The sequence below is a fragment of the Atractosteus spatula genome, chromosome 1 (genome assembly GCF_055471065.1).
Source record: "Atractosteus spatula isolate fAtrSpa1 chromosome 1, fAtrSpa1.hap1, whole genome shotgun sequence".
Classification (NCBI taxonomy): domain Eukaryota; kingdom Metazoa; phylum Chordata; class Actinopteri; order Semionotiformes; family Lepisosteidae; genus Atractosteus; species Atractosteus spatula.
Window position 1 is genome coordinate 53045066 of NC_142706.1, and position 26358 is coordinate 53071423.

Here is a 26358-nt window from a genome sequence, read left to right on the forward strand (position 1 = left end):
GTGTAATTCATTTCAGAAAGATTATTCATTTTTTTCCTAGCAATGTGTTACAGTACATCACTAAGATGTACAATGTTACTGCTTGAAAAAGTGCAGTGACCATCTCTGTTTACAACTCAATAGAAAGGGCAAACCTTTCTCTTTTCTGTGGTGGATCTGATTGACCAATCTAGGAGAAAATGTATAAACCATAATCCACAAATCTACAGTAAATTAGTCATGTATGTGTCAATTAATTTACACTGTGGATAGATCAATGGATGACACAATCTCACTGGACAATATCCTAATTTGAGGTCAGTTATGTCAGTATTAGTGCCAATGCAAGGCTGTGCAACACATCCACATGTATGCCTAATCAGAACTATGCTGTAACTACAGTACATGTGCTACAGTTGCAATGCGTGCAGGTCTCTGTACTCTACTGCAAAGATTTTTTTTTTCTGGGCCATGTATGTGTACCCAAGTAATGTAAAGGATATAAATATGCTAATTCTGTTCAGTTGTTTGAAATGAGCAATGTTTTATAACAACAAAGTTCTTCAGAAGAATACATGCACACTGTATTTGTTTAGAAGCTGCCAAGAGCTGAGTAACTGCAGGAGGAGCAGCAGCAGATGTAGCTCAGTCACTATTTCTGGCTAAATCACATGACCATTGCATAATCCCATTTTTCTTGCTCTAGAAAACAGTAAATGGCAACACAGGAAACATGATGCTGCCCTGTATTCTGGGCAAAGCAAAGTCAGTTTAGATAAACTCAGAAGCCCCTTGCTAAAAGTAGTATACTCTCATGATTTTAGTTAATCATTGTCAGAAACAATTAGACACTTATATTTTAAACTTCCTGTGTTTTGTTTATTGACTTCTTATTGCAATATTTGCAAAGAATGGCCTTGATGATCACTTCGTAGTATGGCAGGGTGGCTTTATTTACACTGTATGAGCCGTTCAATTTGAACAAACATTGGCTGTTTAAAAACAACATCTCAACCCAATTTACTGTATTCTCTATTCTTCTGTACAACAACCCCAAGATCTGAGCTGTACTGTCCACACTTCTAGGAGAAAAAATAACCTTACAGGTTTGAAAGTGTAAAATAACACTTCACCTGTACTTGTACTGTACTTCACCTGATGTGGTACTAGAAAATAAAATGAAATAAATCAAAATATTAGCCACGGGAGTGGATTTACTTAATTGACTAACAGGACTGAAAGCACATTGCTGCAACAGTGCTGGAGATCCTGAATGAATGATCTACTTTTAGCAAGTGATGTCACGTTCTGGCACTGATAAGCAATGGGAACTGAACCTGGCAACTCAGCAATGAAGAAAGGGTTTTCAGAGCACTGAAATCCTTTAGAAACACAATGAGTCTCTTATAATGCAGGCCATGTCCCCTGCAGTACTACTGGTAATAATTCAACAAAGTGTGTCCTAATTGTGGGCTTCCATGGTGTATTTACTCTAAAGAGTCACAAATTGTGCCCCTAAAATTTCATTGGAGGAGAACTTGCGTCCACATACAGAAGTTTCACACATAAGAATGTAGGAAAGTTATATATCATGAGGGGACTGCTTCACACTACAACAGTTACACTATTTTGGTACAAAATATGGCTAAAGCTATTCATCCCTTTAATTTTTCTTTTCAGATTTTAAGAATCATAACCAGGGCTGATGCATGATTTATTCTTTTTTTACACATGACAAAACACTGAATACAGCAAGTTTTCAGTTTAAAAAAATTAAAATAAACGTAAAAACACCCATTCATTACTTTGCTGTGCTATTGTGATGCTCTGCTAGCTCCAACCATGTAATAAAGCACAGTTTTACTGACAGTTTCTAATGCAGCATGTTGCATGTTTAATGGAGATTTGACATGAACATACTCTACTTGGGGCTCTGGGTGTATTAACTGTAAATACTCAGAAGATAAACAGATTTGAAAAAAAACCCAACATGAATTACCTATTGTACATTGAATACTTCTGCCTCTTGTTAAAAGCGATGTAATTTAAATAAATGACAACACCCAAATAACTGCACCATGAAAAATAAATAATAACAATAACAATATAGACATATTTCCTAATTTATATGAGCGTTATTAAATGTTATCAGAATAGGAATTTGTGACTGTGTAAATAAACCTTTGTAGGGAGCTTGAAGTTTCTGATACAATGACAACCTTCTGTACATGTTAACACTTTTCTTTAAAAAGAGATCTATACACAAGCTGTAGGATATCTATGTGTACCCATGATGTGATTTGAGCCAATGTGTTTTTGTTTTTAATTTGAAGATACCTTAAACACTGAAACACTCTGCAACACTGCAAATTTAACGGCTGGAATTGACCAAGCAGATAATACATTACACCTGATCAACTTTATTTAAACTATGAAAATAGTCTAACCAGTTCTAGTTATCCAATGAAAAACACTCACAATATATATACAGACATATACAGTACAAACAAAGTGGGGCCAAAAGCAATTCCTATAATAATGTTCTCATATCATTTTCCAATAACGTGTCTATCATAAAGTAAATGTATTAATTCAATGAGAAATGTAAGAAAAAATAATAATTTGCATTTTGTTTTCTAATTGGACCTGTATTCATAGACGAACAGATCCGAAGGATACCAGGGGGAAAACCGGGGCGAAGTCCAAAAGTCCAAAAACCAGGATATCCAGAAGAGACAACATGACAAAAGTTAAAAACCGGAGCGGGTTCCGGTGCAAGGATGGGGAATAAAAACAGGTAGCGGGACCAGGCGCTCCAGGTCCCGGACTCGGCTAGTTCAGGATGCCGATAGGAGGCCTTTGCCCTCGAGCCGCGGACGTAGGGCGACTCGGTGGTAGGCGGGCCTCCGGATGTCCGAGTTCCAATGCAGAGCCTGGAACAGATTGAGCGTCTGGCTTTTAAGGTGGGCTGCATAGGAGGCAGGTGCACAAAATCAACTAAAATGTGAAAGAGCCGGAGCGCTCTTAAGGGGGAGGGATTACAATCGTGACAATGTGTGAATCTTAGTTATGTGTGAAACACAGTTCCAGTTGGCAGGATGATGACCAGAGAGCTACAACCTTCTCTTGACTGTACCCAGAAAAGAATATGGATGTGAAAAAACAGTAGAGCTCATGAAGGAGATGGTGGTAGATCTCAATAAAATACCAAGAGTAAGGGTAGCAAAGGAACAAGTAATAGGTTTATTCCATGCTGAAAAGAGAAGAAAGAAAACACAATGTTTCGGCCGTGGAGCCTTCTTCAGGTGTGAGCACCTGCATAGAATAAACCTATTACTTGTTCCTTTGCAGCCTACGCATGCTGACGCAGCTACCCACCTGAAGAGTAAGGGTAGGACTTGTTGCAGCCAATATCTTGTACCTCACCTGCTAGAGTCACCCATGACATATTGCAAAGGCCCAACCTAACTTGCACTCCAAACCTGTAGAGACTGTATCTGTCTACCCTGAATCCCTGAAACACTCCCTGGCCTGTAGAAAAGGAAGTGCTCAAGGAAAGTAGTGCATAGATGAAGAAACACTGACCACCCATGGAGAAAGCCTGTGCAACCGAAAGAACAGAAGATAAGAGAAATTCCTCATTTTCACTGCTCACTCAACTGAATCTGTGGTTGTCAGAGTGAATCAGATACTGTAGGCCAGCACAAAAGACACCATGGATGGGAACTGACTTCCATACACCTCCGGACTGACAAAGGACAGTAAATACAGATAAAGGATTGCAAATTACTCAAGATGATGGAATGAACCATGCAACAACAAGGATGCCTGCATGCTGGAACATCCTGACATGGTGAGGGACCATATTAGACTTAATAGGCAGTACAGTGAACTTCTCAGTCTTTCACCTGAGCTGTGAGAAGAGGGTGAGGTCTTGCTGACTCTTTCTAGTCCAAAACTGGGACAGCTGCTATGTAGAGGAGAGTAGCAGAGAAGTCCTGTAGTTGCCTTCCCCAAAAGAATCAAACAGCCTGCAGCATCCCACATTGACACAGAAACTTCCCAAACAAGCCTTTGACCCTCAGAAATCATCAACCCAATCCCATGTTCTCCTGCCTCAGGAGAGCTGCATCACTCAGGTTGTCCTTCAAGGGAACAGATAAAGGTTGAAAGGTTCCTTGCAGCCTATGCATGTTGACGTAGCTACCTACTTGATTGACTTGTCCTTCAGGAGATTATACTAGCAGTAGCTGAACACACCCACTCATGCACCCAGTCACTGTCCCGGCATTGCTCCAGGAAGCAAGGAATGTGAAGAAACATGGACATCCAAGTGTCTCAGTGAATTGCGGGGATAACCCTCCTCACCAGGTTTGGGCAGCAGAGTTCAGTGTTCCTTTAGTTTCTCAAAACTGGAAGGGTATTATAAATCATGAAAAGTCTTCAGGGTGAAGTACCACAGCTCCTGTCTGATGGAGAAGCTGGATTCCTGATGGATAAGTCTGTGTCTACACATGCCTGTTACTGGAGAGGGCTCGGCCAAAATCTTGTCAGTGTTGTGTTCCACTTGACCCCTTCCTGGTGCCTGGTTTCAGTGTTCATTCTGGGTGGCAAAAATATCCCTGCAGTTGACCTGCTGCTCCTCTGCCAACCTCTCACTGCTGCACTTGAGCAACTCCTGTGTGGATTGTTAGAAATCCAAAGAGGGCCCTGCCCAAGCCCCACTGCTGCGGCACCCAGCAACTGTCAGCTTCTATTGAGGAAGGCTGCTATTGAACCTCTCTTTTTGTTGGTGGGACTTTCGAAAAAAACACAAAAGCAGCATCTGCAAAAATGCAAAATCCTTCAAAAACCTATCATAAATGTTTGTTTTGACGGAATAATTTCTGGATTTAACTTTGTTGTATATTGTAGTAACAACCTCTTGACACTGTTGTAATGCTTTCTTCTAAAGAAACTGTCAGTTAACATATTTGTAATAAATATTTATGTCTTTTTAGGCAAAACTGTATAGCACAGTATTTAGAAATCGCAGCAGATAAATGAAGACATACTAATTAGGATGATATAATAGTTTTACTGTGTTTTCTGTCAAGTTGGCTGTAAATACTAATTCAGAAAAATGCTAGCTTAAACCAACTGATAGAATACTTTAAATAACAGAGCAATAATTTATTTTAACTTTAGATGTTGTATAAAATATTTCACTTTATTCTTCTACCTCTTCTTCTTTGTCTTTATTTTCCTTCCCATTCTCATTAATTTACATATTCCCTCAAAAGTAGCATTTAGAGGAAAATTCATTACAAGGAATACAGTATATATCACTGTAACAGAAAGAGCCCAGGTCAGTAATAACACTCTTAAGGGTCTAAGCCCAAACATATTAGAATTATGTAGTCTTCCCACACACCTAACAGTGATCATGGTAAAAATTTTAGTCTTCATCATAAACATGTGTGGCATTGTGACATTGTGCTTAAGTAATACACAAAGCCAAGATATTAAACACTCTACTGTTGTGTTAGTGTCTGCTACGTTTTGTACTTGGGATGTTACAGTAGAAGCATATATTTCTACTGTATATTAATGTAGCTCATTTCTGTACAGCAGGGCTCTGTGTTATCCTGCAGCTGAAAGAAAATTGGAATTCAACCAATACAAATATTATAACAATAACAAAACAAACAATTATAACAAATATTATTTACTTTTCCATTTTGTAATTTACAATGGCATGTCCTGGATTTGTGTTTATTTTGAAGAAGAAAGATAACATCTAGGAGATGAGATGGATGACAGATACCAAACACATTTGTCCCCAAGGCATGAGTACCAGAAGTCATTTAAGGACAATGACTATGAAGTCACTGTAAGAATGCATTCCATTTTTTGATTGTTCATGTTTCACATTTGGTATCAGGGATGAAATGTGCCCCACTGCTCTACTCTGCCATTATAAGCTACTGCATAAATATTTTAAGAAAAGTCTCTTTCTTCTTTCAGCACCAAATAAACAGGGACACTGGGTTTATACAATGTCTGTCTACTGTGCCTTAGATAAATCAGTGTAGTTAAATGATACACTAAAACATAAAAGTAAGGCTTAGTTTACAGCTGCTGAAAATAAATTGGCTGTTCATCCTAAGAAGTGTTTTGCATAAAGATGTAGGTGGGCAGTAGCTTTATTGGGTTCATCTAACTGGCTGTCACCTAATTAAACATTTGCAGAATTTCTAATATATAAACTATTATAATCAATGGAATTTGAAATTTCACATTGTTTACAATTTAACCTCTTTAACTCTCACTGTTCCTGCAGAATGCAAATTGTTTTTAATTGTATTAAAACTTCATCATTTTTGTTGAAACAGTGATGGACAAAAGTGTTTCATTTTCTGATGCAGAATACTTTATTGTCTAATGAACTGCACTGGGAGAATTAAACAGTTTTGTTTTGGGGGAATATTTTTCTGACAAAAATAATATGCTTTGATATCTCAAAATAGTACAACTAATTACCATTTTCAATGTGATACCATTAGATTGATTTATCCATCATGTTACAGATTGTGAGATGCAATTCGTGATAACTGATAAAATGTGTGACTACTTGGCACGGGTCTATACAGAACAGATGTCAAGTGGTGTTGAATCTGCGTGACAAGACTTGAGATCCTCTGGATTATCGTATCAACAGAATGTAGCAAATTTAATGTCAACTTTTATCACTGCATGTGATAGTGTTGATTTTCAAGTGCAATTAATACAAATTTAATTTTATATGAATACTGTACTGATCAATAAATAAAATAACATAATATAAAAAGCAAAACAACCACCTGCAGTGTAGAAAACTACCACCACGAATGTTCTTGTCGATGTCTGACTAATTATGAATTAGGTTTAGGTGAATTTACCCAATGAAAGAACCTCTAGCCATATGGGAAAGGTGTAACTGATTAATGAAAACAATTTAGCTTATGCCTCATAAAAGAACCCATTCCAATTTCACAACTGTAAACATAGATGAATATTATCTGATCATGTGATCTACACTAATGAAGACCCAAAAATTGGAAGGCAGTTCCAGGAATACAGATATCATAGTGGGGGAAACATGGAGTCTGATGAGAGCAGCTTTTATGAAGCTTTTTCTAAAACAATGTAACTTTCAGAAATTGTACAGTAGACAGAACGGTATTTCAGGTGAGGCATAAGTAACCCATTCATTAAATGCTAAGATTCTACACATATTGGCATTGATATTGTGTCTTCAAGCACAAAGAGCTGACACGGATTACGATACTTCTTCCAAACTACAGCTTTGGAAAATTACGAGAATTACTTATTTTTACAGAGTGCTACTTTTCAATTGTACTCCATGTACATCAACTCATTATGTAAGAAATGGTTGATATACTGTACTGTAATTGCTTAACATTTCTAAAGCATTTTATCACATGGCTTCTAGAGGTTCGTAGATCAAACTAAATGATCAAGAACTGCAAAATGTGGTCTCGACTTTGCAATATTGTTTAAATAACAAAAGTTAAAGTTAAAGAATAAGAACATCTAAAAAAATTAAAATATTCAGCAAAAAAGAAATATCATTTTGAAATTATTTTTTTAGAAAAATAAAATACATATAACAGTACAGTATTTTTAATTAGATGTGTTTTCCATCATTTTAATTAATTGATCATTCATGACTGACCACGATACACCTGAGTGACTTTGACTGCTGAATAAACACTATATCACCTTGTGAGTCAGACAGGCGCTAAAGTCACTTAACCTGTAAATATGTACTGGAGCTTGGTGTACACTGCATATCAAGAAAGAAAACACACAGAGGAACCAAAATGTTTGGTTTATTGTGTATTTTTATGCTTGGTTTTGCGGTTGAAAGACTCATAATAATGCATTTTTAAGCTTAAATTTGATAAATGTTTGAATTTGTATTCAAACAGCTGAAGATTAAATAAAGAAGTAGAGAAACATTTTTCCCTTGCCAATGAATCAATCATCTTTATACAAATTTTAATTTTCAATCTTGTATAAAACCACAAAGAAAAAATAAATCCGTGGCAAAAGAGGTTATGATAAGTAATTCAAAATGTATTTTCAGCCATAGTAAGGAAGTTCAAAGATGGAATATGTAATTAGGCATAAATTAGGCGGCAGCGTTACCGCTTTGAAGCCGGCTTTTCTCAGATCTCAAAATCTCACCAAGGCCGGGCCTGGTCAGTATTGTGATGGGAGACCTCCAGAGAAATCCAGGTTGCTTTTTCAAGTGGTGTTGGTGGTCAGTAGGTGGCACTCTTCCCTCTGGCCCAGGATTTCCAAACCAATGCCTCAGTATGGTAATTGGAAACACTACACTGTAGGAGGTGACGTACTTTGGATGAGATGTTTAACCGAGATCCTGACAAAAAAAATTTTAAGTAGTGGAGTTAACCCTTACGTCCTGATAAAATTACATTTTGGGCTAGTACATTCTGGGTGTGCTAATAGTTCCCCCTTAATTAATTCATGGGTACAGCCATTTTTTCCTCACCCTCCTGATCTGTTGTACTGTATTCCATGTAGCTGCTGCACTTCAGAGGTGAATAAAATGTGTTGCCTTTTATGCATAAGGGCTTTAGTATCCTTTCAGATGCAAAGTGTGATAAAAATTTCAGAAATTATTTTTATATGTTATATAATTATATTATAATAGAACTATTCTCTAACAATCTTCATGAAAAACGTGTGAATCACTGGAATACATAGTAGAGTGGAGAATGACTGGTCATACATTTGGCTCCAGTGAAAGTCAGAAACCAGAGATCTTATTGATGGTCTCTAATACAACGTCTGTCAAAAGAGAAAACATTAAGGTAGTTCAATACTCAGAAAACTGCTTAGCTGCCCATTGTCTCCATGGCTACTGATCTCTAAACCTATCTATAACTTGTCCAGATGCATAGGGGAAAAGCTTGTGAGAAAGTCAGCTGGCTAAGGGCTCTGTGGTAGCCTGAGCCATCACTGGTTTTCCATCTTTCTGATTGCCAGCCCTTACCATCTCTTCATTTATGTGTATGAGGTGGCATGGTGGTTAGCCTTACTGCCTCACGGTGTGTAAGTCCTGGGTTCGTTTTCAGACTAGAGACCCTGTCAATGTGGAGTTTGCACATTCTTCATGGGTGGGATTTCCTCCTACCTTTCCAAAGACACATGCAGTAGAGTAGGGTTGATGGACTACACTAAATTGTCTATTTACAGGTGTAAGGGGTTTTCATGATGATTTTATTCTTTTTTTTTGGTGGTGGTGGTGGTGGGGGGGGATTATTTCCCAGTAATGTCTATGGGACTAAAAAGAAGAACTAGAAAAGCTCAATGGAAAAAATGTCCTCCTCTCACCTGAGGCCTTTCTGAGGTTTTTCTTTCCAGTGGGAGGTTGATGTTTGATGTGTTTATCCAGTTTTTGTGGTTGTTTTCCAAAAGGCATGATCAGGTTGCCTTCTTGTAATACACTGCTAGCTCTGCCAGCTGCTCGTGTCTGGTCTGTTCAACGTTTCAAACAGCCATTTAAGAAATTATTTTCTCCACTCTGTGCTATGCAGCACTGCAGTACATGAAAATACTTGGGTTTGTAATATACAACAATAAAAACATAAAAAGCTTGTATCAACAGTTTGCTAACAATATCAACTTCTGTGAAATTAAAGCTTGATGTAAACATTCAGAATATATTAATGTGAAGTGAATATTATTCACATCAAATAAATTAAATATGTTTTTCAACACCATGATCATATTTTATACATCACAACAAGATCTAATTGTAGGCTATGCGACTTTATGCTTGTAGATTAGGGCTGCAACACTTATTTATCTTAAACATCTAAACAGAAGTTTATGTTTGTTGTGGAGGCTGTAAAAAATATTCTGGTTAGAATTTTCATCCATCCATTTTAACTAAGTTCCTTTTTATAAATACATTTATCAATCTTGTTTTGTAGCATTTCAAACATGATTAAGTGAACTTATATTGTTTTCACCATGCTTCATCCTACAGTTTTTGTTAATGTTGCCTTTATACAGTGTGTTTCATCTTGAAGGATCCCCCCAAAATAACTGCTTTTGAATGAGAATTTTGTATTATAGCAGTACAAACGAGTAATATGAAATGAATACCTGTAGGTAACATTTGTAATTTTCTTCCAAAACATCTCAGTTTGCTGTATTGTACTGTACAGTATGTAGAGGGAATTCAACCACCGATAAAAGGCAAATTTGATCACTTTATGATGCCTGACAACCATCATGCACCCATAACATACAGTATCAGATCCAGCAGAGAGGTAAGGATCTGCTTCCCCATTTGATTTAAAGGTGGAACTTTAGCTAGACCAGCCTACAAAAGTCCAGATACCAAGGACTTCTTTTAGTGTCTTGTACTGTACAAAGACGGCATGTTTTACAGCACAGAATGTCCTATCATATACAGGGGCACTGGTTTGGGAATTCAGGACTGAAGGGAAGAATGCCGCCTATTGGTTCACCAACATAATTCACATCAACAGTGGTTTTCCTTAGAGACCTCCATCCCAGTACTGAGCAGGTCCAGCACTGCTTAGCTTCTGGCATTAAGCTATAAGGTGGAGCCACTGCTCTTACCAATATGTAGCAAGAGTACTTCTTCAAGAGTACAAGAGCTGTGCCCCACCCAGGATATAAATCCACAATCTTCCAGTTCAGAGCCCTAAACACTCCTGCATATATTGCACTGCATTGTAGTTGCACTAAAAATCACCTGTCACTCCAAATTTTGACTTCAAAGTAACCCAACTTTGCATTTACATTATTTTGGAAAAACAATTAAACAGTAGACTTTGTATTCAATCTTGAAGTTAATCTACTAAAAAAAGTAAGTTATTTTGCAGGTAAAGAACATCCAAATTACTACAGTTTTAAATGGTGGACTGGTATACACTGTGGGCCTAAAGTTCATACAGACCTAAGATCGCTTTTTTCAAAAAAGAGTGAGTAAATTGGTTGGCCTACAGGACTGAATTTACCACCTCAGTCAAGCTTCTTAGACCATTGATTTATTTAAGGTATTGTTTGTGTAAGTACGTTTGTGTAAATATTGATTGTTGTGTATAATGCTGGAATTACACTTAACTACACTAGAAAGTTGATTTCTGTAAATTATTCTTTCTAAATATATGTTCTTGCATGTATTTAGTGGTTTTAAACATCAAAATGTTGTCAACATGTCCCAACACTGATTATTCATTGAGGCACAGTTCCTTCATTGATGAAGGGAAGAAAGACCAAAACTCTAAATACGGACTGTGGCCCTTAGCTAGTTTGTTTCCAGGGATTTATGCACAATCTATATAAGCCCCCAACAGTGGCCACGGTAAGGTGCAGGGAGCTTTACTTCAACTTTAAAGCCAGTTTTCCAACAAAAAGTTTATAAAGACATTCTTCACTTTTCCATCATGCTCTAAATCTGTCTTTTCAGATCAACCCAACCACCTTTAACATCATGCAAGCCCTTTTTTTTAACAAATGCACAACCAGTTGTTTAATGTGTAATTCTGGACAGTAAGCCTTCACCAATAATTTAACAATTACCTAATTAACACCCAATGAGTCTATTTACAGTAGTTAGAAACCTTTGGGCAGTCTCTAGAGGCAGCGTGGCTGCTACTTCAGTCCCTTTCTAGGGCTGCTTGACACATGGACCAACTGACTAAAATGCATTACCATTGCTGTGACAGAGCAACAGAGCAAGGCATCTACAAAAAAATATTAAAATGACTCAGTATTTAATGTTTTGTTCCAGAAAAATAACTTGTACTCATTCATTATCTTCAGTAATGAAAAGGGAAGTATCCTCATATAAATTTAAAAAGAGGCTATTTTTCAAAAGCAAAAAAATGCAGAATAAAAAAAAGTCCGATAAGCAGCAAATAATGTTCTTTTTAGGACAATATTATAGGGTGCTATAAACAGTATACAGTACTTAGCCAAATCAAAATGATCATGTCTGCAGTTATTTAAACCCAATCATTTATAAGGAATATTATTTTAATCAAAACATATTCATGATAACTAAGTAATGCATAACATAATATTTAATGTTATAGTTCTTAACAGATGGGATTATAAGGGTGATTTTGTATTATGTTTTAATCTGGAACATAGTTTACTTTTCCTTTCCAAACATTGTGAAAGTTCAATGACAAGTCTATCAAGAGACAACAAACAACAGAGCTGAAGTAAAATAACGTATAAGGCAGTGGCAGTCTCAGCCTTTGAACGTTTACATGGCATCTGCAGCAATAATGATGGCACAGGCACAATTGCAAAAAAAAAGTGCAATGGTGTTTATTACGAGGAACTGTGTCCTCAAAGTCTACACCCAACAAAAACCACTGTGAAAAACACAAACTAACCAAAGTGTGGGGGGGGAACACAAAACTATAATACAAGAATATATATAGATTTAAAAAAGAGATTGTTGTAGGCAGCTCCTGCTCTACACTGCTACCAACCTCCTACCATCTCGAAGAGCTCCTTTTCTAGGTTATACTCCTCCCCCTAGAATATTCCACTATAAAGCAAAGAATAATTCTACAAAATAATAATTCTGATACATGCCTTTCTCCAGTAAATACACAATTAAATAATCAACATATTATTAACAAAAATAAAATGTCATTCATTACTCCTGTACATAAATATTTTAAAGAAAATACTAATCGATCCACCCATTCGCCACCCTGGCTACTAAGCCAGCCCCTTTTGCCACGTCAAGGTTTGGGTCTTACATGTTGTGGGAGAAACCATTTTGCTGGTGAGAAATCAAAATAAGGTATTTATTTGAAACACACAAGTTAAACACTAATTTAGTTCATTTCACTTATAAAACAAAGAAAAGCAGGTGTTTGGTTTGAGTTAATGTTTAGTTCTGACCATATATGAACAACCTTACTTTACTCTGTGCCTGCACCCACAGAGCAAGCAAAGCTATCCCCGAATTCCAGACTAGGTAAAGTTTGTTTACATTTGAAACCAGATTTATCGCCTTTGTTTAGATAGTGAAATGTTTGCCTATGTCTATTTGTATACATGTGGATAGCTCACGAGTGCCAGGTGATCTGGAAACGGAGTCTCCAGTCACAGGCAGTTTGAACCTGAGCAACAGTTTCCAAAATGTGATCATGCTAATTAACTCTCAGATGAGGAGTTCAGTTCACCACTTTTTGTAGAATATGAATATTTTGAAGTGGGGAAAGGATCTTTGGTCTTTGGAGAGATACAGCAGCATTTAGTGTTGCTATCTAACGCCTTAGGAGCATAGGTTGGAATTTAAGCTGGGGTGCTTTCTATGGAGTTCGTATGCTCTCCCTGTGTTCCTATTGAGGTGTTGATGAGTTATCCAGGTCCCCTCCACCTCCTAAACACACGATGGTACTGGGCTGTAATGGGCTATCCCAAATGATCCATTCCACGACAGAAAAGAGTGGGATTCCTTTCTGCCCTGCATTGTCCAATTGGTGATAACTAAAAACCTTAAAAATGTACTAATTGTTACCTTTCTAACGGAAAGAAAAAAGCTCAGCTTTTCCAACTTACAAAAAAACTCACATGCTCTACTGCTTCTGAGGTAACATTAGTTTCCCAAAGGACTACAGAGCCAAGAACGTGTATGCAAAAGTTGTATTAATCCCCTGTTGTTTCTGTGTCTGTATGCTGCAGTTTCATCTCCTTGACTCCACATAAGATTTTCACATTGAGAGAGTAGCAGCCAGTTTCCTAATATACCTTGGATGCTTTTACAGTGTCTCACTGCTGACTCATCTCCTTGAGAAGCAAAGCTCCCTGCTGTACTGGGGTCAGGTGAGGTAACAAAGTTGACTACACAAATCACTGCTACTGTACAGCCTGCAGAATACAAATGGGATCCTCCAGGACAGACATTCAAGCACTGCACTCCTGTTATTGCAATGTCAGAGGTGAAAAAATGCATACACGGTATCATGTTATATGCTAATCTGTACTTACAATTTGAGATAGACTTTTTTTCTTTTTTAAATAAAATATACAAAGAATCACCTAGATTAATATTAAAAGTGATAGCAATATACTGTAAGTCATTCATGGGGTAAATTATTTTCACTTGAGTAGTCTCAAATGTTAAGGAATGAGGTCTGATTAGCATCGTTTTCACTATATTATTATTATTAAAGCCCTCATGGTGCTATTGCAGATGTAGGATTGACACTACCTGTTTTAGACAACACAAAAATTGCCCACAGATCATCATGGCACAGTTCTATTAGTTCTGCTTGTTTAGTGCTGCAAAGCTGGTTTGTCATAATTTCCCTCCACACCCCCTCCAAGTAATGTTTTTCTGTATATTTGTTCCTCAGTGGCTCCAAACGTGTGTTTTTCTTATGTTGGGGGCAATAAATGAAAACCATAACTAACAGCTTGTTTTGTTGTGCTTCACCAGGAGCACCTAGAATTTCATCAGGAGCACTTAGGTGTAATAGCAGTGCTTTTGAACGGATTACAAGCTTCAGAAAACAAGGTTATCAGGATGCATTTCGGATGAGATGGACGTAGGGCTCAGAACAATCCACGAAGACGTCTTTGTACAAGAATCTGTAATGGACTATCAGCACCCACTGCAGTAACTAAACATGGCAGAGTTATGTACAAGTATGTTACACTACAGGACAGGGCTCACACAAATACTATATGTCATATCCCTTTCTGACTTGTGGACTGTAGTTTTCCTCTCACTGCTACAAAACATCAACACTCTTAAAATATGCATAGCTTATGAGTGCATATGATACTCTGGCACATTAGCACTGCAATTAGTATCTTCTTTCAAGTGATACACACGCTGCAAATCATATATATCAGTTTATACCACAGTTTGACTGGGTATGACAGGAACTGAACAAAGCTTTCTTTCTGTACGAAAGTAAACGCAACAGCAGGTTGAAACATATTTCACGAGCTGCTACTATATTACTAAAAAAAGTAGGAAAAATATTTTTCCAGAAAACTTAAGATTTGCATATGCTAAAATATTACTGAGGCAAGGGGAAACTTGTAAAGTTTACACTCTCATATTAAATCCATTCCTGCGCTCCATTGGATGGTTTTGGTTCAAGATGGTCTATTTTTGTCCCTATAAAGGAAGTTGGTTATTTCAGCTTTCTGGTCATGAACAATCTTGTTACTGAGGATTTCTGAGCAATGTTTTTTTTTTCAAGTTTAGAGTAGCAACCAAAGGGAAAAAAAAGCAAATTAAAAGTGCTTGTGTTACAAGGGGAAAAAAACATGGCAAACAGCAAGCTGTTCTGTCCCAGCTGAGTAAAGACACAGAGTTACTAAAAAAATGTACGCTGCAGATTAAAAAGATATTAAGGACCTTAGCTCCTGTTTAAGAATGAAAGCTAGTTGTGGTCAAAGCACATTCACCATACTAATGCACTCTTATTATGGATCAGTTGGCTGAGAGCCACTGGGGGCGGATGGGTTGGAGTTGTCCTTGGCGTGCTGTATAACAGTAACCCCTTGCCTGGTGGCTGTGAGCCCACAGTGCTGGGAGCTGTATCACTTTTCCATTCAATGAAAACTCTGCTGTGGGCACTGTGGTATCACTGTGAGAATAAGAAGTAGATGGCTTGGACAGCACACCCTTTGCAGGAAATGGTACACAGAGTTTTTATGGCTCATGTAAGCTACAAGGCTCATACATACAGTAGCAGCAAGAGCAGGCATGGTTATCAGTGGCCATTCCAAAAACTGGAAAGCACAAAATAAAAAGTGATTGGCAATTACAGTTAAAAATGAATAATAACTATAGTGTACAAATATGTATTACACATGAATGATGTAAATGTACTGTAAACTGTTATTTTTACAAATTATACAGTTTTAAATGGCAATTAAATTTGCAGTGGGCAGTAAAAATTTCCCTGTGTTTTCCAACATTACCCTGGCTTTTTGTTCAATGTTGCCTATAGTTTTTCACAAGCCACCTCTGTGCCTTTTTACAGTATATTGTTACACTACATCAGTGCTGTCTATACCTTTTCATATGTTAAGTACAGTATACATGTATTAAGTCATCAAGAATCCAACACAAGAAGCCACCAGCCCAGCCCTTTTATTACAACGCATACTGTATGACAAAAATGGAAACATTACCTTCCACAGCTCTTTTGAAGAAAACCTTGCAGCTGCCACAAGTGACGACCCCATAATGGCATCCGGATGCTTCATCCCCACAGACCAAACACACCTTTGCAGGGGCAGAGGAACCGGAAGAGGAATTTCTTATCGACGAGCTGCAAACAAATCACACAAGCACAATTCACTTTCAGCTCTTCTGAGCACAATAATCCGAATTATTTCTGTACTTGTCAAATTTGCAAAGGGTTGAATTTGCTGGTACTTACCCCCAGAAAACAATTTATTGTTTATATACATACTTGTCCAAATTTGTTTATTGGATACTCATTTAACAGACACATCCCACAGAATATAGAAAAGAATATACAGTAGGATTAACCCACTGGTAACTGACCCACCAAGTTTATAGTAATATGTAAGAAATCCTGTCATTCAAATAGAAATTATGGTTACATTAATAATTTAAGTGATTCATTAACTAACATTTCAAACATAAATTTAAATTGTGGTGTGCCGTTTTCCAGTAGACTGTATTCGACTTATCCCATAGTGGGGCAGCAAAGGAGTAGCAGGTTGAGAAAGATCAATAGGTACTGTATCTTAATATACTATCTTCAAAATGGAAGTTAAGGTCTAAAATGTTTTCAGATTTTGCTTTTGGATTGTTGATAAAAAAAAACAACTTCCAATTGAGTTTTGTCCTCTTAATGATATCTTTTTTAAAATTTATAAGTATATATTTTATTTCAGAACTGCACACTCAAAATAACAAGCATTTGTGTCAAATAAGGGCACATTTAACATTTTAAGTTCGCCACATAATTTGAGGCACACAACCACAGAGTTTGCGACTCAATCAATCAATGCAATCAGAGCTTTGGCATGTCAGCAAAACAGTCCACAGTATGAATGTGACTCTTCAGAAGGGATTTTCATCAAAGCACAAAAAGTTTAATTTCCAATAAATATTTTAAAAATTAAACCTACATAGATAATGTCACCCTTGTTGAGGCATGAACTGTCCAACTTCTCTAACATTTTATCTTTTCATTTGTGATCTTCCTGGTTTTATGTGAGTTTCTCTATCTCTCAACAGCAGCGCAGAAGAATCACCTTTTGAATGAAGCCATGCTAAGCTACCAGATTTTAATGTGGAAAACAAAGTCTAAAAGTAGAACCAGGACATCAGATCTCAAAACCAAGCTACAGCAGCAGGAAGGAGAGACTGGGGAGGTGAGCTGTCCAGCTCTCATTGCTCAGTGTCCCTCCCTGAATTATTCAGAAATAAACTGTGACAAACTTGGAAGAAGAAAATGTCTCTATGTTAAATCTGCCCACGATGACAGTGCTAATCTCAACTTTCTTCTTTTCAGACATTTCCTCTAAAACTCTTAACTGTTTGATTTTTTTTCAATTACTTTTGTATTGATTTAATGATAGAGATTCATTAAACACATTTTACTATATACTGTACATTTGCTATTGCTGATTTTTCCACACCACAATATATAGTATATATGCAATATACAGTATGATCAAACAAAATGATGACCAAAGGAAATGCGGGGTTAGTTTCAGATCAAAGAATTTCTCTCCTAAAAAAGGCTAGCTGAGTTCCATGGAAATGTGCCTTACTGAGCTTTCCCTGCCATTTAAGTATTCCCAGCCAATCTTAGTCTTACCTTGCTCCTAAAATTCAAAGGCCTTTGAATGCTTAATGGAATGGACATATAGGCCCAAATATAATCAGAATCCAAATATGTCAACTTCAGAAGGTCCTGCTTCTTCATGAAATAAAAAAAAATCCACAATTCTATGTGCTTTAGTGGAAATTGACATATATCACCCTTTAAATAAACCAAATAAGATCCTACAGGGTTCACTTTACACTATAGGAACCATAACTGTGTAGCATTTGATTATTTTTAGAATTTTTTATCATACTGCTCTGCGCCAGTGCAGGTTATTTTTAATTTTTAGTGTACAGTGAATAAACATTGCATCTCTAAATGATGATATCCATCCCTAGACAGATATGAACAGGTACTGTATATAGCACACTAGGAGGCATATGCAAAGCTGATTTAAATGATAGTACTCTATTTTGAGATACTGTATTCTAGTCTGAATGCAACCCACAACATAGTACAAATGCAAAACGATCCACAACAATTCAATTTCCAACAATGCCACACCACTTTTAAACATCTGACTTCTTAATCTCATTAAGGATTGAAAAAAGAAACACTTGTTTCAGTGGGTGACTGAAACTAACTTCCCATCCATTCTTTAGGAAGTACCTTGGCATGATTCTTAAATTTTGGATCTACCAGTGACTTCTCATTTATATTCCTGTTATGATGCCGCATAGGGATGCGCCTTCAAAGTTGTGATTTTTCCCTGTGGTCTCTTTGGCTTTTTTTAAGCTCCCCCCTACCTAGAACATTGACATGCAGCTCACAGATTACCAGCAATCACTGGAGCAGGCATCTTCTGCAGACTCTGCTCCAGTCAGAATACAGTAAGTAGAACGCCGAAGGAAGAGATGGTGATGACAAGGAGCAGAAATCTAACTCCTTCAGGTCACCACAACCCAAGCTGAATATGTCCCCTGGCTGAAGGTTTTGCTTGTTTTACTGCTACATTTTCAGGTTAGGCTGAAGACCTGCTGCTAGTTAACCAGTGTTCTACCATAGAGCAAGCTGTTTATGTTTTCCAGCATTAGAGGTGGAAAATCCCTTTTCTGCTGCAGCAATGGTGGGTTATTTTCCCAGCTAGGCAGCTATAACAGTTGCTGCTTATTTTCCTCCCCAGGAACCTGCTTGAAGAACCATTTTTTTCCGCCATAGCGCAACCCTATTGTAAATAATAATTATTTCCTTTAAATCCTGTGTGTGGGGTATGTCGGTACTTGGGACCGAGCCTAGAACCTGTGTCCCTGTTATGGGCTGCCAACAAATACAAGTACAAAAATTACATTACATATCAATGACAAGTGTCAATGAAAACCCTACATGAAATGCAATTGTACATTTTACTTTTGATCAAAGACCGATTCATTTTCTTGACACTTTAAGCAATATATTGTAACCCAGAGTGTACAGAACTCTTTAAGATGAGCAAAACTTTTTTGGTGTTGTCAGGCTCAAAACATTTATATTGCCCTATCTAGTATACTGCTGCAGATCTATGAAATCAATACCAAACACTGTTAATGGCGTCCCAACAGACTACAGAAAATAATTTCAAGTGTTTTTCAACTTAGTGAACCAATTCCATGATATTGTAAGATGAAATTGCTGTATTGCCTGAGTCTTACTGTAGAAAAGAAATGTACTAGTAGTAATATCATTCCAAAGAATATCTCATATTCTGCTCTTTTCTTCATTTTCCCTTATATTTTTCTAAAATACTGTAAATTAACTACAATTCTTGGGATAGTTCAGGATTCCTCTTACACTTATAAAAATACAATTTCTAGAAGGCATACTGTACATGTCAAATAATTGTGTATTTGTTGAAGAAAATCAAACCATTTACACTTTCAAGACTTGTCATACAGACAAGAAAGAAAACCTGTGAAGGCACTTACCGTACTGGTGACACACTGCAGTTACTCTGTAAAACTGGTTTGTTTAATCTGGAAAAAATGTCAGAGGATTGCACTAATTTAAATTGAACATGGAATCAAAATTACATAAACGAGGGCAACATTTTTAACCCTTAGATCACTTACTGTACGATTGTAAAGTGTGTAATTGCAGAGTCACAAAATACATTCAAAGCATCTTCAGTGAATATTTTTCTGTGATGTCTGATAAGTATATACAGTGAAAAGCTTCAGGACAGTGAAGCGAGATCATTTTCACATACACCTGTATATAATTATGGGACATATGGTATATAATGTAGAAATACCATCATGCAGTGCTGCTTAATCTGTTAATTGTTAAGTAAAGTTGTGATCTGCCTGCAATCTGAGAACACAATCTTCTTTTTGCACACCTTGTTACCTCCTAGGTACAAAAAGTCAAATGTTTCTGAGTTTCTGTTTATTATCATGTTATTCCATTCTCTGGACAAAAAAAAAGCACCTTCAAAGCTCATTAACCCTTTGCAATACATTAAGTGTGTGGATGTATCTTTTCTTGTATGACCATATAGATTCAAACATACCTGTACATATACAGCATAGGGCTTGCAAAACCATTACACAATTAGTATAACGACCTCTGTCTGTGTGCATTAATAGTGGTTCAAATGATATCAGAATAAATATCCAGTACCTATTGTACACCATATCTGTAATAATCCTCAGTGAATTTCAAGCAAAGATTTAGGCATATGGACTAAAAAACTTTTAAAACAACACAGGTATAAAGCTAAGGTCATAAATCTGGACAAGGGTATACACACATTTCAAAGACCCTTAATATCTCTTTGAGCATGGTCATTAAGTCAGTCATTAAGCTGATGATGATAAGTGAAAAGCACTGAGACACTGGTTAGATCAGGCTGTCCTTTCAAACTGAGCAGTCAGATTAGGAGGAAGCTGGTGAGGGATGCCACCATGAGGCCAACGGCAACTTTGAAAGAGTAGCAAAGTTCAGCGGCCAAGATGGGAGAAAATGTCCATATGGGTCAACTATATCCCAGCCACTCTACAAAGGGGTCTTGTATAAAACTGAAAAAAAAACAACTCGAATTCAACATGGTAACTAAGCACCTAAGTAATCCTGTAAACATGTGGCAAAAAGTTTTGTGGTCAGAGAAGATAAAATTAGAACTTTCTGGTCTAAAAGGAAAAGTGTCACATCTGACACAAGCTCAGTAAAGTGCATCATTTATTCAACAAAATCCCTACTGTCGAGCATGATGGCAATATGTTATAGTTTTGTTTGTCATCAGAGCTCATCAAGACTGATGAAAAGGAGCTGGAGTGATGGAACAAAGTTCTGGTGGCTTCATAAAATAGATTTGCAGCTGTAATTGCTACCAAAGGTGCTTCCACCAATTATTAAGTTTATGGGTTTGAATACTTATGCAATCAACATCATATTTCATTTTTTCTCTTTAGTTTTTGCTGACACACACTGTAATGCATCGTATTCAGTTTAAGCAGGATTAAGGTTTTGAATAAAATAAAAAATGTGTATGCATCATGTTGTAATTTCATAAAATGGGACACCATGGAAAGGTATGAATTCTATAGCAGGGAACTGAATTTTATTTTCTATAATAACCTCTTTGCAAACGGAAATCAAAATAACGTCTTAAAATAATTAGAAGAAGCCTGGAAGATATCATTATACCAGATAATTTTGGATTTATTTTAAAGCAAAAATCAAAACATTTCACAGTGTTGACACACATTAACCTACGTGCTGCCATTATGGTTTAATGTTAACATGCACTTAACTTTATCAGTCATCTATCTGCCAGCTGTGATTGTTTATACAGATCATCAACGTTGCCTATGGCATGTGTTAATTAACCAACCTTGGTGCCAGAAACAGCTCAGCTTAGAACTTGCCAAGCAACTATCATTCAAGTAGTACAGGGTAACAGTTAGCTACAGATGCTTCTATTTTGTGGAAACACTGAATTACTATATTTTATGTTATGTTTATTAAATACAAACAAATAAGAAGGGGCCACTCAGCCCATATACCTACTGTACCTTGTTTGGTGTCTAGAAGCTAACTGATCCTGTGCATGCTTTAATGCTTGATACTGTTCTCTGAAGGATTAAAAGCTGGGTTGCACAGACGTTTGTGGAGGTGATGAAGACAAACTGTGTCTTCATCTCATGACCTTTTGTGAGATCGGGCATAGATGGTGCAGTATAAACACCCGTACATACCCACTCACACACATGATTATACTTGGCTGTGTTTCCTTCATATTGTCACTGTCATTTATCTTTTGTCTGTGTAGAGTTATGCAATTGTATTGTCCTCTGTCCTATTTTTTTAGGTTTGCCATATACAGACTCATACTCTGCGTGGGCAGAAATAAAGTCTCCTCCTGTAGCATTTGGGGGCGCCAGAGCTGGGGCTGAGCTTGTATTCTGAGAACCAGTGCTCTTGGAGGTAAGCCTTTTTTCGATTTTGGTCTCAGCTTTTGCTAAAGGCTCGGACTTTCTCTAAGCTGCGTTTCTCAGAATAGTGAAGTTTTTGCTTGCTAGGCAGGAGTTGAGCTTTGAGAATTTAATAAAAAATCTCAGTACCTTCCAAATATCTTTCTAATAAAACCTTTCAGCCTTAATGATACTCCCTGATGCTGCCACAGGCAGCTTATCACTTGAAGCAAGAGTGCAGCCTTTGGGCTGTCATAAAGTCATGGTACTCCACTCTCCACTGCTGAAAACCAGCCCACAACTATAGCAGTTGCAACAAAGTGCCAAGCTGTACTGCTAAAAGGCAGAGACCTTGATAAGCATCTTCCTTACTTCAGCCATTCCTCAGGTGCAATGAAACCCAAATTGAATTACTGAGACAGGTTGAGAGCTTTCAGATTTAAATGCTCTCCCATCTCGTGATTCTCATGTACAGGATTTGTCTTCCCTCTTGGGAAAATGTCTAGATTATTAGCTATCTAAGAGTCTATGTATCATAAAATATGGTACAGGAAAGCCAGGATAAATGTTTTTTTAATCTCCGTGATTATACTGCTGCGGATGATTAGTATTAGTATTAGCATCGTAATAACCCACCAAATTTACATATTTTACAAATGTACAAATACACATGTACAAATACAATATTCACAGATTACAGTACATTGTGTAACATTACATAGTCACTTATGTGGACTAAACTGTATAATTCCTGCTTTTGTAATGTTATTAATTTAAAATGTCAACATTTTTATAATTGAATACAGTATATTTCACATGAAATCACACCCAATAAGAACATGTGCTTAGAAATGTTAAAGGAAAAGACAGTCATAAGGAGCTCTGGCAAAGGGTCAACCATCAGGCTGTAGTGAAGACCCTAATGCAGACTGAGGAGCTAACTAAGGGGTCGCTTTGCAAAGCTGGAAATGCGGTACAAGGATGCAGACAGATGAATGCAAGAAAGAAAGGGGATAACTATGGTGTTTATAGTTTTTTTGGGAAGTGACCTCATGGAAAATTAAGAGTTAGAGTAGGAGAGGTGGAGGAGAACTTGGTTAGCTGTCATCCCTCTCAATAGTCTATTAAAAAAACATTAATACAGCAGGTTCCTACTGTCTCTGATGGTATAAGGGAAACTTCTACAACAGTGGTCTGGCCATTGAGTGTGAGCCTATAGAGGTCAAGTCCCTCAGGCTTGGCTGGTGTCATGTTAAATTTAATTAAAACAATCAGTTGTTCACATTAGAATCTGAGAGCTCTGCTATTGTGAAAACCACAAGACTGTACTGCCTAGTACCTGGGCTATAATCCTTTGTGTCACAGGGATAGCAGGATAGTACTTTTTTAGTTATAGTTGTATATCTAAAACACAAGCTGCAACACCACATGACTACAATAGGCAAAATTAATAAGCCCTTGTGTGCTGACAGGATTTTACGACCTGTAGCACTGATTACATTTCTATGAACAAATATTGAGGGGTATTGAAAAAGCTTAAATAATCATTAGTTGTTTTTAATGTCTCTCAGTATATTTTAATTGTACTGTGGTATGCTTTCCTAACTCAGGACCAACATTCCTGACTTTAACATCTTTAACAATGGTAAAGTAAAAATCATTTACAGTATTTACTGTACATCAACTGTTCAAAAATACACTTTCCTCAAGAAAGGTTATAAATGAGAGGGGGCATCAGCTCAATTTGGTTATTTGGCTCCTAGTAGCTTAATGTTTTAAAAAACATATTTCAAAATGCATCTCACAAAGTCAGAAGTTGGTTCCAGCCCAATATAATCTGTAATGTAAAAAAGCAAAATGTTTCGGCTGTATAGCCTTCTGCAGGTGTACAATCTGACATTGTTTGTGGGAGGCTACAGAAGTAAAAGCTCCTGTTTAATTTACTGCAATATAAATGATAAATCTGCATATTCAAATAAAAGTTTTAAACATATACATTCAGAAAATACACAATATATTCAGGTTGTGGACAATAAAATTGCAATACCAATGTAAAGTCACAATTGGGCCACTTCCTGCACCAGTATGGCTGTAGCATAGAGTCTACCAGATGTCTAGAATTCTGCAGGAGAGATGTAGCAGTATTCTTCCACGAGAAAGTCAATTAATTCATGCCTGGTTGCTAAAGGTGGAAAACGATGTCCTAGATGTCATTTTAAAATATCCCGTTAATGGTCTGGTGACTGAGAAGTTCATGACATGTGGATCACATCACGTGTCATACCTATTTTAGCAATTGGACCACACAAGCTCTGTGGATTGTTATCCTGGAAGACATGGGGTGAAGATGATACAGTAAGTGTTAAGTTGTTAAGCTGCTGTTAATTGCTGTTAAGCAGCAATTATCAATGACCATGCCCTTTAAGGAAAACACTGCACCCAAACCATCCCAAGAAAATGCACTGCACAATATTACAGAGGCACCAGAATCTTTTACTTTTGGAACCAGGCACTTCAGGCTGAGTTCTTTAGGTTGGCGTCACATGTGCAATTTGTTTTTCGAGAACATGGTGAAGTATGATTCACCTGACCACATCACATTTCTCTACTGCTCAGTAGTCCATTGCTTGTGCTCTTTTCACCACTAGAGTTACAAATGTACATTGCCAGATGAGTGGTTTGGCACTGAAGCCTGACTTAGTAATATGCAGTTAAAAACAGCAGACTGTTTTTGTTTGAACTTGCTGCTCACTCCCCAAATTTAAATTAGTTTGTTTTGCCTTGCACTTTGAATTAATGCACATACAGTACTGTATATCACAATCCTAGAGCATGCACGCACTATTGCCCTTTGCTGATGATGTCCTTCCCTCAAAGTTCATTACTGACATCACCTTTGACACCATTGCTAGTGAAATATCAGCAAGTTGAGCTATCTCGGTTACTGAAGCTCCTGTCCAATGGCCCAACATTCACCCCTCTTTTTAAGTCACTGAGGTCTTCTCTTGCAGCCATGCTAGTCATTATTATAGACAATCAGGCCTGTCCAGAATTTTTATATATGACCCTATGCATGTTAGGATGTAATTTACTTAATGAATGCAAGAGTCCCACACCTTTTCTTCAGATATACTTAGCCTCCCTCATTTACCCAGGTGTTTTCCAAGTTTTTTCTACACTATCTGTAAGTAATACTTATTTTATGATTAAGTACCTGGCAAAGAAATGAAAGTTTAATTTATAAAAATATACTGAAAAAATCATTAAGTGCAAATTTTAACATCAAAACAAAACACATGCCTTGGCAATAACAGTCAGAGTAATGTAACATTTGAAATCTTCTGGCATAAATTAAAAAGTAATGTGTACCACACATAAACTTTCTGTTGGACAGATGTTCCATCTCAAAATGGCAAAAATGGCACATAGACTAAATTATACATAAACAGTAGGTGCATACTTGCAGTTTTTCAAATCCTGAATGCTCCAACCACATCTATATATTTAGAAAGTGACTGAATACTTTCAGTTATCCATTGGTGAAATGTAGAAGAATACCCTATTTAAATACAGATCAGTGCTTGAGGTCAGATTCCAAGAGTTTTATTTGTTTATTGAATGTACAGAACAACAGTTGCTGTTTTTGGCTCAGTGTTATTCCCAGCCCTGTTAAATCAATCTATTTTACAGTGGAGTACAAGAGAAAATGGGTCTGAGCCAAAGGTCATCTGAACACTGGAGAAATATTTGAATACTTGGCTCTTAAGTGAACCACAAGCATGCTGCATGGGATTAAAACAAGAAGAACTTAAATGAACTTTAGCATATGTACCTATTCTAATAGTATGAGATGACAGCTAAGAATAAGTATAGCATTCCTCAACAAATTATAAATTATAGTGTATTTCCATTATAGTGTGTGAAAATAAAAAAAAAATTCTTTGACACAAACATCAAGAAAAATAAAGTCACACATACAGAAGGTCAAAACTAAGATATTATATGTAATTAAATATTTTCACATTCTTATTTACCTTAGGTTTTAACAGATAGTTTGTCACTGTCAAAAAACAATAACGCTA

At 36.9% G+C, this 26358-nt stretch overlaps 1 protein-coding gene across 2 annotated transcripts in view; it reads right to left on the minus strand.

Annotated features, from left to right (window-relative positions):
- Positions 1-26358, minus strand: part of nr3c2 (nuclear receptor subfamily 3, group C, member 2) — a 156304-nt gene that overhangs the window by 46541 nt on the left and 83405 nt on the right. For both annotated transcript variants that reach the window (XM_088912592.1, XM_088912602.1), the window contains exon 3: positions 16213-16352. In XM_088912592.1, coding sequence (XP_088768718.1) covers positions 16213-16352 — 140 coding nt within the window. The remainder of the gene's footprint in view (positions 1-16212; positions 16353-26358) is intronic.